Source organism: Gadus macrocephalus, chromosome 23 (genome assembly GCF_031168955.1).
Source record: "Gadus macrocephalus chromosome 23, ASM3116895v1".
NCBI lineage: Eukaryota > Metazoa > Chordata > Actinopteri > Gadiformes > Gadidae > Gadus > Gadus macrocephalus.
In genome coordinates, this window is record NC_082404.1 from 6,943,464 (window position 1) to 6,958,449 (window position 14,986).

At 43.7% G+C, this 14,986-nt stretch overlaps 1 protein-coding gene and 2 long non-coding RNA genes across 3 annotated transcripts; all 3 read right to left on the bottom strand.

Annotated features, from left to right (window-relative positions):
* Nucleotides 1-1,115: 1,115 nt before the first annotated feature.
* On the bottom strand, nucleotides 1,116-2,442 carry LOC132452698 (uncharacterized). The gene is made up of 4 exons (XR_009524471.1): nucleotides 2,368-2,442; nucleotides 2,182-2,294; nucleotides 1,831-1,949; nucleotides 1,116-1,675 (listed from the first exon to the last, which is right to left on the bottom strand). It is a non-coding gene; the product is annotated as an uncharacterized LOC132452698 (long non-coding RNA).
* Nucleotides 2,443-2,781: 339 nt separating this feature from the next.
* On the bottom strand, nucleotides 2,782-7,649 carry LOC132452618 (uncharacterized). Its single transcript, XR_009524427.1, has 4 exons — nucleotides 7,183-7,649; nucleotides 3,570-7,039; nucleotides 3,227-3,354; nucleotides 2,782-2,906 (listed from the first exon to the last, which is right to left on the bottom strand). It is a non-coding gene; the product is annotated as an uncharacterized LOC132452618 (long non-coding RNA).
* A 1,245-nt stretch (nucleotides 7,650-8,894) lies between these two features.
* LOC132452912 (protein adenylyltransferase SelO-like) lies at nucleotides 8,895-14,878 on the bottom strand. Its single transcript, XM_060045746.1, has 12 exons — nucleotides 14,853-14,878; nucleotides 14,438-14,489; nucleotides 13,671-13,713; nucleotides 13,498-13,579; nucleotides 12,890-13,045; nucleotides 12,719-12,763; nucleotides 12,536-12,617; nucleotides 11,980-12,072; nucleotides 11,733-11,812; nucleotides 11,575-11,618; nucleotides 10,556-10,635; nucleotides 8,895-10,356 (listed from the first exon to the last, which is right to left on the bottom strand). Exons 1-12 carry the CDS (start codon nucleotides 14,876-14,878, stop codon nucleotides 10,234-10,236), a joined length of 906 nt encoding a protein of 301 aa, XP_059901729.1. The 3' UTR covers nucleotides 8,895-10,233.
* Nucleotides 14,879-14,986: the final 108 nt, after the last annotated feature.

Genomic DNA, 14,986 nt, shown 5'->3' on the forward strand with positions numbered 1-14,986 from the left:
TGAGGGTCTTCCTTAACACAATCTGGTCACTCACAATCGTTATTTGTCTAGGGTTCTCGAGGGTCTTTCGTGTGTTGAGGTTGCCGATATAAAGACGATAAAACACGATAAAGCGCGGAAGATTAACGAATATAGCCGATGTGCCCAGGAAAATTCCCGAACGATTTGCGATGTCTTACGTTGTACTCCCGTTCTATTCCCGATTATAGCCGATTAGCCCATAGCAACACCTGGTAACCGATTCTACCCCGATAGACCCAAAATTAACAAACATGTTCGTTCTTTGCCGATGTTGCCCGTTGTTGCCCGATCATTGAGCATTTCTTCCCGTTTCTTCCCGTAGTCTAACGATGTTCCCGGGAAGAGTAACGGTGTTTCCCGATGCAACCACGCTATTTGCCGATGTTATAACGATAGCTGCTGATTTAGCCATCGGGCACCATCGGGGCCCACTATCGGGTAGGTGTAAACAGGGCATTAATGACAACTTCATTACTCAGCAAATGGAGTGCAGCCTAATAGTAAAACAAATAATAATCAGTTATGTGTGTGTAGATTATTTTAAGATTACTTTCTTGTTCTTTTCTCTTGGTCGAGAGTGTGGAATGAGATTCAGTCACCGTTGATTCCCACGTGGTGCATGGAGATGCGCTGTTTCAGCCGCGTTGTGGATGCGGGTCCCTCAGCAGGGCAGGCGTTGATACGTCTTCCCAGGCAGGGCGCGCGGTCTTCTCGATCACAGGTCAATCTTCAGAGGCAATCGTCTTCTCACTTCAAGACTGTGTCACGGCACCGAATGTTAGATTTCAGCTTATTTCTAAACTGTTCAGACAGACTCTGCGTTGTGTTTTTTCAGTCGTAGTAGTAATTCTTGAAGTTGAAATCAAAGCAGCTTGACAGGTTGGATTAGAGGGTTGAATAGATGGTTTATTCCAGGATGTAATACAGCGAGATACTTGTTCCTTGGCTTGTAGTAATATGGAGGTTTCATAATTTTTACAAAATGGATTATGTGAACATTGCTTAATAACAATCATGTATATTAAATGTATTGCAGGAGTTTAGCTTGACATTAACCAAGTTAAAGGACAATTAAATGAACCGCACCAAACATGTAGAAGTCAATGTGGGATTTTAATATATAAACAAAAACACTTGACAGAAGTTAGATACAATTTTTTAAAGGAAAGCAGAGGAAAACATTTTCCCAAATTAATCTTTTCAAAATGTCACAACCATTCCGAAAGCAAGTGAAGAGGTTTGTGTAAAAGCAGTCCTCCCTGACCAGCTCTGTCCCTGACTCTAAACCCTGACCCTCAACCCTAACACTAAACCCTCTGAGGGCAGGAAGACGCGCCTTCCGTGTAACGGTTTGAACCACAGAGAAGGAAGAAAAGAGGAAGCAGTAGTGAGTAGTGAAGTAGTGAGGTTAGTGACAGACGTGAGGGAAAGGCGTGTGGAAGCACACGTTACATGTGGGGTCAAGAAGATCACTCCCACTGGAGGTCATTGATCCATCAGCCTCAGACTGCTGAGCTCAGCAGGTCTTCTGGAGGACGAGGCTCAGATGAACTGAGGAGACGGGACCAGCAGGATGTCAGGATCAGGGCGGGTTTAGCTCAGGTGTGTCTACCCCCGACCAAACAGGATCAGGTGAGGTTCAGCTCAGGTGCGACTGCCCGGACCAAACAAGGACATTGATTAGGTTCAATATTCAAAAGATACAACATTATCTGCACCAAAGATAAGTCATTAAGGAGCAGGCAGGCTTTAGGGCACCTTGCTCAAGGACGCATCACTGTATTCTGAGGACTTGAACCTGGCACCTACCTAGTCCACTATGTCCAGATAATGCAAACTTGTGAGGAATCCTTGATGGTAGTGCTGGTGGTCCTCAGGATTTGCCTTCCAGATGTACGGCTTCTCCATCAGTCCTCCAGATTCCTGGTCTGGTAGCAAACACAGTAGTAGTTTGTCTCTAATGAAAGGTAACAAACACAGTAGTAGTTGGGCTCTAATGTAAGGTCACAAACACAGGAGTAGTTGGGCTCTAATGGCACGTAACAAATTAGCAGCTGTAGTTTGTCTGGTAAACAACCACAATAGTATGCCATAACTTGTACTGGACAAACTAATCCTGCATTACAACAAGTCCACTCGGTTTATTTTAGGCAAACTTACGAAGGATCCTGGTTGGTGGAGTGATGTCGTCCTCCCGAGTCTTGGCTCCACCATCAGCTCTCCTCAGCCAGAGTCCTGGTCTGGAACAAACAGCGCGAGTCTGGCCCTAAAGTCTGGTAACAAACATGTAGTTTGTCTTATTTTTAAGCCCTTTATTTCCAGTTTGTTTGGTTAATACAACCTTACAATCCTTATTGGTAGAGTGATGGTCATCCTCCAGATTCACGGCTCACCAGCTCGCCTCCGCTCCAGAAACACGTTCTAGTAAGAAAACACAGCGGCAGTTGGTTAATGTCAAAGCAACAGCTGTATTTTGCGCTTTAAGTCAACCATGTGCAGTAAGTAAATACAAACTTACGAGGTATCCTTGCTGGTCGATTCCTAGTCGTCCTCCAGCGTCTCGGCTCCTCCAGAAGCTCTCCTCAGACAGAGTCCTGGTCTGGAACAAACAGCGGAAGTCTTGCTTCAACATGTGGTAAAACAGATGTAGACGTCTGGTATATATGGTACAAACGCTGGTAGTTTGTGGTAACAGTATTCTACGAGAAGTGGCAGTGAGGGTGATGATCACTTCAGAGTCAAGCTCCATCTACCCCACAACAGACGTCCTTCACCAGGCAGGGCATCCAGCAGCTGCTCTACAAGGCAGGGCATTCAGCACGAGTCCTCCATCAGCTCCTTCAGCACGGCTCCTCCATCAGCTCCTTCAGCCATGGATTCCTGGTCTGGTTGAAAACAGTTGGTCTCAGCAATAAATCACCTGGGGACGCAACACACCCCACCTCCTGCATCCGAGGTTCACTTGTAAATTGGAAGAGAAATTTAAACACTTAAATTAGACGTCTGCAGATTGTCGTGTTCAGCAATTCATCCACTACGGTCGTAGCAGAACTAGTAACATTAATGGCTCATATGACTCTTGCATAACCCCCATATGAATTAACTCAAATCACAGCTTGGCACTGATTTAAAGTCATAAGATGATCAAAACCAGGCCTAAACTACCGTGGATTTTAGTGTTTCAGATGAGCTTGGTGATGGTTACCCTATGGTCCGGTGCTGCAGGCTGCTGGTCTCCAGCCTCAGTCTCCGGTCCACCCTGGCACCACAAGCCTCCGGTCCCCGGCCTCACGGCCTCACCTTTCAGCTACAGCAGCAGGTTTATATCAGCATCTGCCCAAAAATTAACTTAATTGACTCATCCGAAACCGAGTTACACAATTAATTGAACTATTATTTTATAACTCCAGGCTAGAAATGATTCGAGACCAGACATGAGCATCCCGTTTTTTGGGAATGAAGACAGAGCAGTCCACAAGTTTAAAGAAGTGGTTCAGGCCATGCATTGTAACTGACCTGAGAAGACTCTCACACACCAGAGCACTGACCTGTTCTGGGGGACTTCTGACAGGAGGTGGAGGTCTGGCTCTGGGTGAGGAGGTGGAGCTCTTGCTCTGGATGAGGAGGCAGACACCTTGGGACAAACTACATGTTACCTTTTTAACCTTGCACAGCTCTAGTATCTTCTACTGTAACGTGTGGGAATGACGGCCATTATTTTAGCTTCGATATTATCCAGTTGCTAACTCTGCACCAAAGTTGTTGTTTAACGTCATTCTATTGGGTAGGGTTTAACTTCTGTGGCAATAAATCACAGCAGATATTTAGAACGTACAAAAGCTGAAGTAACAAAGAAAGAACACCAAGCAGTATCGATATTAAATCAAATTTACTCAGCCATATTCAGGTGCTGGGTTCCTTGAAGAAATGTCAAATTGTCTTCCACCTTCAAATGATTTTCAGCCTTCACTGATGTAAAAAATGGGGCCGCAAGTAGAACGCCGTTCTGTACGCAGCGAGAGTCCCGTCAACGTGGTTAAAAGTACGGCTCAACCATCGGAAATTATCAACATATTGTACGACGTACGTGTCAGTATGTATTTAATATCAAACTTAAGAATTAACAATTCCCAATGGAAACCGACTGAAAAATAGTTTCCGTTGGCAACGGCTCGAGGTTACGCAAATACAATCCAGAACGTTCCGCCAGATTCCCTTAGGGGACTCCCGTCCAACTAACTGCCAGGTGGTTTCTTATGGTTGTCAAGACTACAACGTTCTATGCTCACCATTGGGACTAAATCAAGTGACCGCACTCAGAACCTTCCACGGCGGGAAGCACAAACCGTCCGACTGGAATCCGAACATTCCGGCCGGAACCAACCAAAGAAAAAACATAACCAGCGCCTTACCTTGAGCTGAACGGAGGAAAATCCTGAAGTCCAGCGATGGTCTTCATTAAAAACACAGCCAACAGACTTACCTTGAGGAGATCTGTTTGTTGCTGTTGGTCATTACTACTACTATGCACCCAGTGTGTACAAGTTATATCACTAAAAACCATACGAAGAAGCAAATTACCATGTACAACAACTTTAAATCTAAAATCATTCAATACAAAACCGCGTCAACATTTTACAATTATCTAGATTATTCAGGTTACAAACCATACAGAGCAAATCTAAACGTTGAGCTCACCGAGAGCCAACCATAGCCCTGCAACGTCACCCTGACCACCTCATCACCAACAGCAAATCATGCCAGCCAGCCAACACATGTACAGCTCCAGTGAGAAGTGAGCATCCGAGTGAAAAGACTGCCCATATTAAAAAGCCCAATTCCTGAACTATCCAACCATCTTCATGGTTTAAAGATTTACAGACTTGACATTCCATTGTGTTCTAATCCCCTTAGTCTGCTCCCTCGTTACTTATAAAACTCTACATCGCCATCACTAGAGTGTTGCATCCTACTCATGGGGGTGTGGTCTGAGTGAGCAGAGATGCATGCTGGGATACAGTGCTGTCTGAAGTCTCCAGTTCTATAGAAACGTCCCTCAGGAGAAACCAAGTGTTTGAGAATCTGTCGTGACATCAGTTACATGAAATGGAATATCCTTCAAGATGGCGCCAGGATTCTCAGAGGAGAAAGGCCAAGAGGAAGATGTGTGGGTTCTTCCTCTCAGCCAGTGGAACACAACAGTCTTCATCAGAGTACCATGGAACACTCTGAAACACTCCTCTTTACATCTTGAAGCCCCAGTGAAGGTTCCCTTACCTCCTCATCTGAAGAGCAACACTTCAGCTCAAAGAGCGCACTAGCTGGAGTTCCCGGATTGGTTCCGATCTAAGGGAACCAATCGTTCAGCTAGTCCTGTCCGAAACAAATACAGTTCAGCCTGAGAAGACGTGCAACTGAGAGCAAGACAAGATCCACAGGGCTCTCCATCAATCCAGCCAGGTAGGAAGAGCCGTCTCATTACAGGTCTGAAGGTCATCTTGAATATCCATTTAGGTCCCTTTCCAACGTCAGACTCTCCTTGTGGAATTCCTTTTGGTGTTCATCCTCCATTGATCCTGATTGGTGTAGTCCTAGTTTGAAGTCACTGATCTGAACACGCCGCTTGCAACCTTTTACACTTGAGTTGGGTACTCTCCTTCCTGCCCAGTGTTTTGGATATCGCTCCGGAGCGTCGCTCAGGGCTCTTCATGTCTACTGGAGGCCCTTAAGTAAACGTGTGGCCGTCCATCAGGTATGATTTAGTTGACCATTCCAATATCCCAAGCCAATCACACAGACCCCTGTATGAACATTATCACTGTCAAAGCAAGCCGGACACACACATAGAACCCAGGACAGGCACGTAGAACCCCATGCCAGGTGTGAGTGGGAGACACACACACACACAGAACCCTAGCGAGACTCAAAAATCTTCCATCTCATGTCAAACCCAAACACACTCACACACACCACCACTGAGCCATAAAAGGCCAAACAATCATGCAGGGTAAAAACCTCATGCCAAATAACATTCCATCACCCCCCCCCCCCCCCCCTCCAGCTCTCCTGCCAGGGCACCCATAACAGAACAACCAATGTCTCCAGAGACGTAAATTATGTACAACATTCTTCAGTGGCGTCCCACATTGGTGATGGATTATGCTTGGCGTCTCCAAAATGTGTCCGAGGTTGATTCAACGTCTCTGAAGTCAAGTCTTTGTAGTCCAGTGGTTTCCTGAATGCAAACGGTGCAGCTTTAGTCAGCCTGAGGACAGGAAGGAGGTCATCCGTTCAGAAGACCACCCAGTGGAGGGGGGGGGGGCTCTTGAGGAGCAGGATCCATCTGGGGATGGCCCCAGATTAAGACCTTCTTGGAAATGAAACTGTTCCCGAGGAGTCACGATGCCTGGAGGGGACTGTTAAATGTGTTCCATGGTTCTGTGTCGGACTGAAGTTGTGTTTCAGTCGTTGAGATGAGGAGCCCCCCTCATCTCCCCCTGGTGTTTCTCCTTCTGAACCCCTGTCGCCATCTTTAAGAACATTCCAGTCCATGTAACTGACGTCACGACAGTTTCTCAAACACTCGGTTTCCCCTGAGGGGACGTGTCTACAGACCTGTAGACTTCAGACATCTCTGTATCCCAGTATGCACCTCTGCTCACTCAGACCACACCCTCATTAGTAAAGCAAGACTCACGTGAAGAAGATGCAGAGCTCAGGAGAGTAGAATGAAAGAAGACTGAAGATATCAGAACCCAACCTATTACTCCAGCTTACAACAATGACTTGGAGCCTGTAACCATTTTAACAAATCATTAAAACCAACATAAACCAAACATCCAAGTAAACCATGAACCAATAAAACATCCTTAATACTCAGGTAACAGGTTAACTCACCAGGAAGCCAAAATACAATGTGCCCAAGAGTAATGAGAAATGAATGACTTACAGTTTGCAGTTATGCTTCATGGTTAAGTTGGGATACTCACAGAACTGCAGTTAAATATCCATGATAGACCTTTGAAGGAAGGAACAGTTTACTCATGGTCCAAATTTCAAATGAGACTTAACCACCACAATCCCCGGTTTCCTTCACACATTATCAGTGATTTATATTCAACATACAAGTCCAATAGTTGTGCTTTGCCACACAATACTCACATCAGGTTCAGATGAGATGCTCTTCTTTACTTCAAAAAGTCTTTAACCGGTTCCCTTTTAAGTGAAACGCACCAGATGCTTCTCAGCTGCCTCTCGCTCCTGGTCTTCTGACGAATGTCAGTCCTCCTGCTCCTTTTAAAATGGCTCCTCTGCCTCCCGCCAGGTGTCCCCCAATCTCGCTGATTGGGGAGAGAGTGATGCTCTTCGTCGCCACTCAGTGGGTGGCGGCGGTATACGCCGTCAATCACCCCACCTCAGACCCGCCCGGGCCAAGGTTTAAGTGGCGGGATGCCACAACACGCACACACCATAGGTATACACCATATAGATACGCACACACCATAGTTACACACCATATAGATACACACCATAAAGATAAACACACCAAATAGACACACACCAAAGATTAACTTAACATAGATACAATCTAGATACCACCCCCCCACACACACACACACACACACACACACACGCACACACACACACACATACACACACAAAAGATACACTTAGGGCTTAACCCAGAGTGAAAATGAAAATGCTGCGCGCCAAATTTATGTGTATGCTTTATTGTGCATGCAAACTTTTTCATAATGCTTTATCTAAATAAACGAAATATGCGGTTTATTATAGCTTTGAATAGCTACCTGACTGCTATGCTATCCCCAAATGTCTAAAGTCCCATTCAAGTTATTGCAAATGAATACAAGTGAGGCAGACCTTACACACACACACACACACACACACACACACACACACGCGCGCACAGATCTGACTGGGGATAGGATAGGTTAATACACTTGAGGTGGTAAACAGGTTGTTGTTTATTCTCTTGCCAGAAGGACTATGTATATCTAGACTAGGCTACTTATAAATGTTTATGAATTTTTTTTATTTTTTTTCCCCAAAGATCATATTCGGGGCTAATTAAATAACATCCAAGGCTTTATCCCCGAATAAAACAGCATAGGGACGCCACTGCCTTAAGCTAACGTATTTATCCACCATAGCAGACACTTTAAATAATAGTTAGAATTACGTGCAACAAAAAAATGATGATGTAGTCGAGTACAAACAGTCTACTCTCATTGCAGTCTTTGGAAGTTAATACTGACTGATATACTGTTATCTTCCACAGCATGACATAACACATCTCAGGAAGTGGTGGTGCTCCACTTTGTTGGGGAATCTCCATACTGAAGGGAGATTCTGAAGCAGATTTCCTGTGAATTCCAATATTAACACAACCTTAACAATGACCTACAAAAACTATTTGTGTGTGTGTGTGTGTGTGTGTGTGTGTGTGTGTGTGTGTGTGTGTGTGTGTGTGTGTGTGTGTGTGTGTGTGTGTGTGTGTGTGTGTGTGTGTGTGTGTGTGTGTGTTCAGTCATTGCAGACGGTTTGCTTATTTCACGGAGGAGGGCAGAGAGATGGCAAGAGGAACCTATCTTCGCTATCCCGAGGAAGCCCAAAGTGTCCGAAATGGAGGAGACGTAATATTTGTCTTTTCTTTATTTTTTATTGGTTTGTTTGAAGAGAAGAGCAGAAAATAAAATTGATAATAATGGATACCAATTCCAAGAAACATATATCGAAATGAAATCATATATTGGTTATTAAGCACACAATATACACCGCAAGAAAATAAAAAGGCAGACGTTTTTTGCAAAGAAAACTGTTGATTGTATGACAACAATTCTAATTTCTGTTCCCTCTTAAATCATTTGTCACGTGAAGTCGTTCCCCATTTTGTTCTACTTTCCCATCATTGCCAGTACGTTTTTTTTTTATTATATCAATATTAATTTAAACAAAAATAAATAAATATAAAGAGAAAAGTCGAATCTCTCTAGCTTTCAATTCAATCATTTTATTTGTTAGTTTTAATCCGACTGTACATTACTGTGAAAGGATGAACCTCAGTTTCGTGATTTAGACCTCACTTGACCTCACTCCCAGAGGGCCACGGTGCAATGTTTCTTTTCACCACTGGGATGCTGACGGCGTTACCCGCCTACACAGACCTTACTCGATCTGGTTCCTGGCCCCTGAGAGTCTAAGCAGTGCCTCCAATTCAATACAATGACTGTATAGGGGGTTAGACTCCCAGTGGAAACGTTCTGGGTTCAATAGCCTTCGTGTAGGCATCCTTGATCAGGATGCCAAACCCAAACCTGTACCTTGAAGACCTGTGTCTGAATACACTGGAGGCCGCTTTGGATGAAAGCGAATGCTCAATGACAAACGTGAGTAATTAATTTTAGCACCTTGCACATGTTTCAGCGATCAAAGCAACGCTTGGAAGAAGCGTTGCTTTGAAAAAAAAAAAATAAAATAAATAAACATTTTAGGCTTCATGAGATTGCAGAGTGCTCTGGAAAAACCTTCAGACATCTATCATTTTTAATTAAAATGTCTTCCTTAGACGCAATCAGGCCTTTCTTACTGTCTCCATGGTCAATTGACTGCTTATTGGCAGATTTTGATATGAACACAGGACATTGTACAGGATATATGAACACATGAAATGGGACAGAAATCTGGTGCCAAAAATCCTGCGGTGAAATCAACGCATCATGACACAAGAAACAGACATTCACACGGTGTAGTAAAGTGTAAAATAATATCTGCAGGCTGATTTGATGGTGAGTTTTATTTTTGTTGTTTATGCGATTGGTATCAATATAGTCAACATAAAGATCCATTTCGCAAATTAATTAAGAATTTACTGTTTCATCTTCTCCTTAAATGTACACACATATTCCCTGTGGATGCTATGCTACGTTGCATGTTAGGGCACTTAGCATGCTAGCTAGCAGAGATTCGGACACAGAGCCTCTGATGCTCAGCCTACCCTGGGGAAGTAACGGATGAAAATATCCAAGTTCTCCATATTTCTGTCCAACAGGAAATAAAAGGGAGGGAATGATGAGTTCTCAGGTGGCTCTGACCTTTAAGTTTGAGGTCAACTGACATTTTCAGAAACAAAAACTCTTGTAGTTTCATACACGCAGATCGGTGTGTCTGAAACAATGACAGATGTTCTTCCAATCAGGAAGAGCAGCTGACCTTTAACCTCCGCCCCCACAGCGGAGGCCGCGCTGCATAGCCTGTCTCCTCTGCAGCGTCTTGCGCTATGAAGGGGTTCCCCAGAACATCATGTAACAGCACCACCTGGTGGTCAGAAGTGGAAAATACACTACATAGAATCATGTCATCCAAGATGGTAAAAACTGTTACAATCTTGATACAAAAAAACACATGAAAACAGAATGTATCATCTTAAAGTAGTCATTCATGCCTATTTTTTTTTAACAATATTGATCACAGACCGAACTGTATGGTCAAGAAGCTTCTGAAGCGTTTTACAAACCTCTGAAAAGTCGTTGGTCTCTGCCTTCCTGGTGGCCGACTCAGCCATCCAGTTCCTCAGGACGTACCTGGGGTTCACACCTGTGGATACATTCACAGCACTTTAGAAGGGGTGACCTTGAATCTTGGCGATTCAAAACTTTTATAGGAAGACATATGTCTTTAATAGTCGAGAAGCCGAAACTGTTGCCGGGTGACAGTGGGACATTCCAGGGAGTGATACAAAAACTCGGCTTCTAGAAGGAAAAGCCTAGAAGTTATGCAATGTTTTCTTTGTGGGGCTGGCATAATGATTAGGTCTTCTGATGCAATCTGCTGTGTTATGTTTAAATAACACAAAATTATTGAGCACTATTGAGCCGCAAAAATGTGTATCTCAAATTAATCCATGATCAGTGGATGATGGGTCTAGCCTGATCAATCAGATTAGACGCTGAGAAATCATACTCGCGGATACTACCCGAGTTTACTCTCTTCTTTAAGCGTCTTTAAAATGGAATTCGGGGGGGGTACTTGTATTTAACTTTTTTGGTAAAGAAAATCAATAGTATAATGTCACAATATAAATAAAATAATAACAGTCCTTCAACCAATCAGACCAACGATCGCAACAATCGCTTCCCTGTCGTCATTGTGTTAAACCAGCCAATAGCGCGCCAGGGGGAAAAACCAGCTTGGTGATTGGCTCTAGTAAAAGCGGATTGGAAACGGAAAGAAATGTATTGCCCTCCAGCCCCTGCTGCAGAGCGAATACAAATCACCGCAGAACGGGCTGGGGGTACCCAGTCTAACACTGTAGCCTATCTCAACAATAACCGCATTTCATATATTTATTTTTATTTCAATATTTATACTTAAAAATAAAAAATAGAAATAAAAAATGAAACAGACTCAATGTGTGGTGCTCAGTGTTGATTCTGTGGCGCTGCGCCACACATTGGTCTATGTACGGGAAACACTGCAGTTTCTTGAAAAATAAACCATATGTTGGGCTGAAATCGGGTGATTTGATGAACTTACTCTTCATCCGGTGCCGTCGATCCTCGTCATCATCGCCTTCCTGTCTGGAAAGACAGACCAAAAGGTCAAATCACAGAAAGTACAATCTAGACCAGCTAAACAATACGTTTGAGGAAGAGATGCAATGTTGAGAAGAGACATGACGTTGTCTTGCTCACCTGGCCAGCCTGAGCAGGTACAACCTCGACCAATCAGAGAACAGCTGGTGGGACGAGAGGTCATGAAGAGCCCACGTCACCTACAGAGAGAGAGGAGGCATCAAAATCCCTGCTCGCACAGTGATGGCAATTTGGCAACTTTAACAAAAATAATGCAACATTTTGACTTGCGTTTTATGTTAATAAAGTCTGGTGAGTCAGACAGACTGGGAGAGAAACAGGTAAGCGTGAGAACGTGATTGAGGACCTGAGTGAAGCCACCGCGGTGAAGCTGCTGCACTGACGCCTCGCTGAGCTGTCTGAAGGTCATGGTGAAGTCTGACCCCGTGTCCTCCATCATCTACCTCGCAGCCAATCCGAGGACATATACACACAAGCAGCCAATCAGAGGGCAGATATACACGCAGCCAATCAGAGAGCAGATATACACACAAGCTTGGTTTCTTTTTAAATGTAGTGTGTCTATGACTTTCGTTCGCCATAACAGTAACCGTTGTATAAAAGCAATAGATCACTTCAGTCAGTGGCATGTGCTCATTATACCACTGTGAAGGGGGTCGCCGGCCCTCCGCTGCGCGTCGGGGCCGGACAACGGCCCATAACAGTGGTAAAATGAGCACATACCACAGCCTGGCGTGATCTATTGCTTAAATATACATACATACATACATACATACATACATACATACATACATACATACATACATACATACACCTGGACTACACTCTGGTGCTGCTGCCATGGTCTGGTTCTCTCTTCTGCTGCTCAATACGTTCTAATCTTCTTGCTGGTAGTGTCTTACCTTAAGGAGGAAGGCTATAAGATTCCCGTCCTCCTCTTCCTCACCCAGTAGCCCCAGCTTGGCCTTGAAGAGCTGGTGAAATCTGAAACCAAATCACAACATATATAAGACAAATAACCACTGTCTAAAGTTGGAATACCAAGAGCCCAAGAAGAAAGCGATCAACACAATATGTATTCATACCTCATCTGGTAAAGTCCAGCGTAGCCCTTTAACACAGCTGCAGCCCTGGGGGGACACACAGACCTCTAGTTAGACCCTTACACACTTAAAGGAGAGCGGTCAGGCTGGTCCATCTCCTGGTATGAGAGAGCGCTGCTTTACGTTACACCATGAGGACCGTGTTGTACGCACCGCTGCTGCTGGCTGGGGGAGAGGGCAGGCTGCAGGGATTCTAGAAGCTTCTCCAGGTTGAACAGACCCACGTCAGCCTGCGCTCCGATGCCGTAGCGGCCCTCGTCGTCTGAGGTGTTGGGGACAAAATCTGTGGACACAAATGATATGATATGGCTGAAAAAAAATCCAGGAACAGAATGAGAAACAGGTAGATCGACTTTAGAAAGTGCTTAGAGCTGTGTGCTACACTAAATGGCAAATTTCGTAACTTTTTTAAGCTTATGAATTATTCAACCACTATTAACGATTACTATTAATTGTATTAATAATTAGTATTCTATACTAACTATCAAAACTAAAATAAAAAAGTCACAACCGTTTCTTTCTCTTTTATCTCATCTTTGCGAACCTAAGGCACCTAAGGCAATTTCCCCTTTCTAGTGTAAAGCTATTTCACTAGATACAACAGTGTACCACATTTTAAAGATTAAAAGTTTTCAAAAATATATGAGAAATTCGGTCACGGATACAAGATGGCTGAGATACAAAACTACATGGTAACCAGGAGGCCCTTTTGGAGCCAGCTAGGGAAACCTGAATGTTTGTAAGGGTTAGGGTTAGGGTACTCGGTCGTAGGACTCAATGAAGCCAAAAGGTCCGTAGTCGATGGTGATGAGAGCAGGCTGAAGTTATCTGTGTTGCAGACCCCTGGTGGACAAACGGGGTGTTACAGGAGGTCAGGGATGAAGAACTTCATGATTAAGTACTTTGTGAAGTACCAGGTGGTACAGGCACTCACCATGTGCAAAGCCATCCACGGGGCGATCAGGTGAGCTGTTTCCCTGACAACCGTAAAATAAATTACCTTCAATGACGGAAATATGGGGGTTTATATTTCTTTGTCTGTTTCATATGGAAGTGCTTCAGAATTTACAGTATTTTAGTCATACGATCAAATAGTTACAGCACTGTACATACACACCTCAGTCTCACAGAAATACGTGACATTGTCACGTAATTTAATCTATTCATTCGTGATCTGGGACACGTAATTTCAATTTTTTCATGCCAAAAGCACACATTTCTAACAATATGACAGCTTTTGGCCACCCGTTTCTACTTTCACCTTTGATTCTGGGAAATTGTGACAATTCACAGACATATTTAATGCAGGTGCGCTGCTCTGTAGGCAAACCGCAATCGAAAAAAGGTATCTGCTTCATTCTTTTTCGAATGAGTTAGAAATTTGTGCTTTTGGCACGGAAAAATTGAAATTACATGTCCCAGATCACAAATGAATAGATTAAATGATGTGACGTGACAGTTTCACATATTTCCGTGAGACTGGGTTGACATACAAGGGAATCCGATGCGGAACCAGGATCATGCTAGTCTGAGCTCTACAGCCTCTGAAGACCACAACACAAACCATATCTTACCTTGATGGACAAAGACACCCAGAAACTTCCATACCTCAGCTTAAAGATAGCTTTGTGTGTGCGAGTAAGTTGAAACATTTAAATCTTTTGGGACCTTGGACTACCTCTCTCTTTAGTCTTTCCTCACGTTTCCGTCATAGAACTGATCTCTCCAAACCGACTGCTCATTCACCACCAGACTAAGACACAAGAACACAAAAAGACATTTCATTACGCAATTTTAATCGTGTTATGAAAGTATTGAGGGGGGGCTTATCATATTGAGCTTTATGTGAAAGTTGTAGAAGAAGTTTATGTAATTTATATGAGTTAATTTACCAGAAAAGTGTTTACAATGTTTAGTCAATTAATCATTTACATATTTATGTTACACAATTATTATTTACATATAACACAGTCAGGATATTCTGTTGAAACTGCCTCTCTGATTCCCTCAAATTTACCTCAGTCTAAGTTCTAGCTCCTGATTGGTTAGTTCAGTCACGTGAGGGGTCCGAACAAGGAAGTGGAGTCGTTGTGAGTTGTGAAGAAAAGTAAAGTACCGCTTGAGAAAGTCATCCGTCTCCATCCTGCTGTTTATTCTCAAAAGGAGTGATCCACCACCACATACCGAACACTCACGTTACACAAGCATGGATGGGCTCATTGTGGAACTGGGGAGTGGTTTCATCATGAA

What these genes read in the sequence shown, in the direction of transcription:
- LOC132452912 (XM_060045746.1), bottom strand. Translation starts at nt 14,878, where the DNA reads ATGGAGACGGATGACTTTCTCAAGCG. An exon ending in TTATAGCCTTCCTCCTTAAG is followed by an intron (nt 12,073 to 12,535) that starts GTAAGACACTAC and finishes GCTGCGAGGTAG; the next exon opens with ATGATGGAGGACACGGGGTC. An exon ending in AGACCAACGACTTTTCAGAG is followed by an intron (nt 10,357 to 10,555) that starts GTTTGTAAAACG and finishes TCTGACCACCAG; the next exon opens with GTGGTGCTGTTACATGATGT.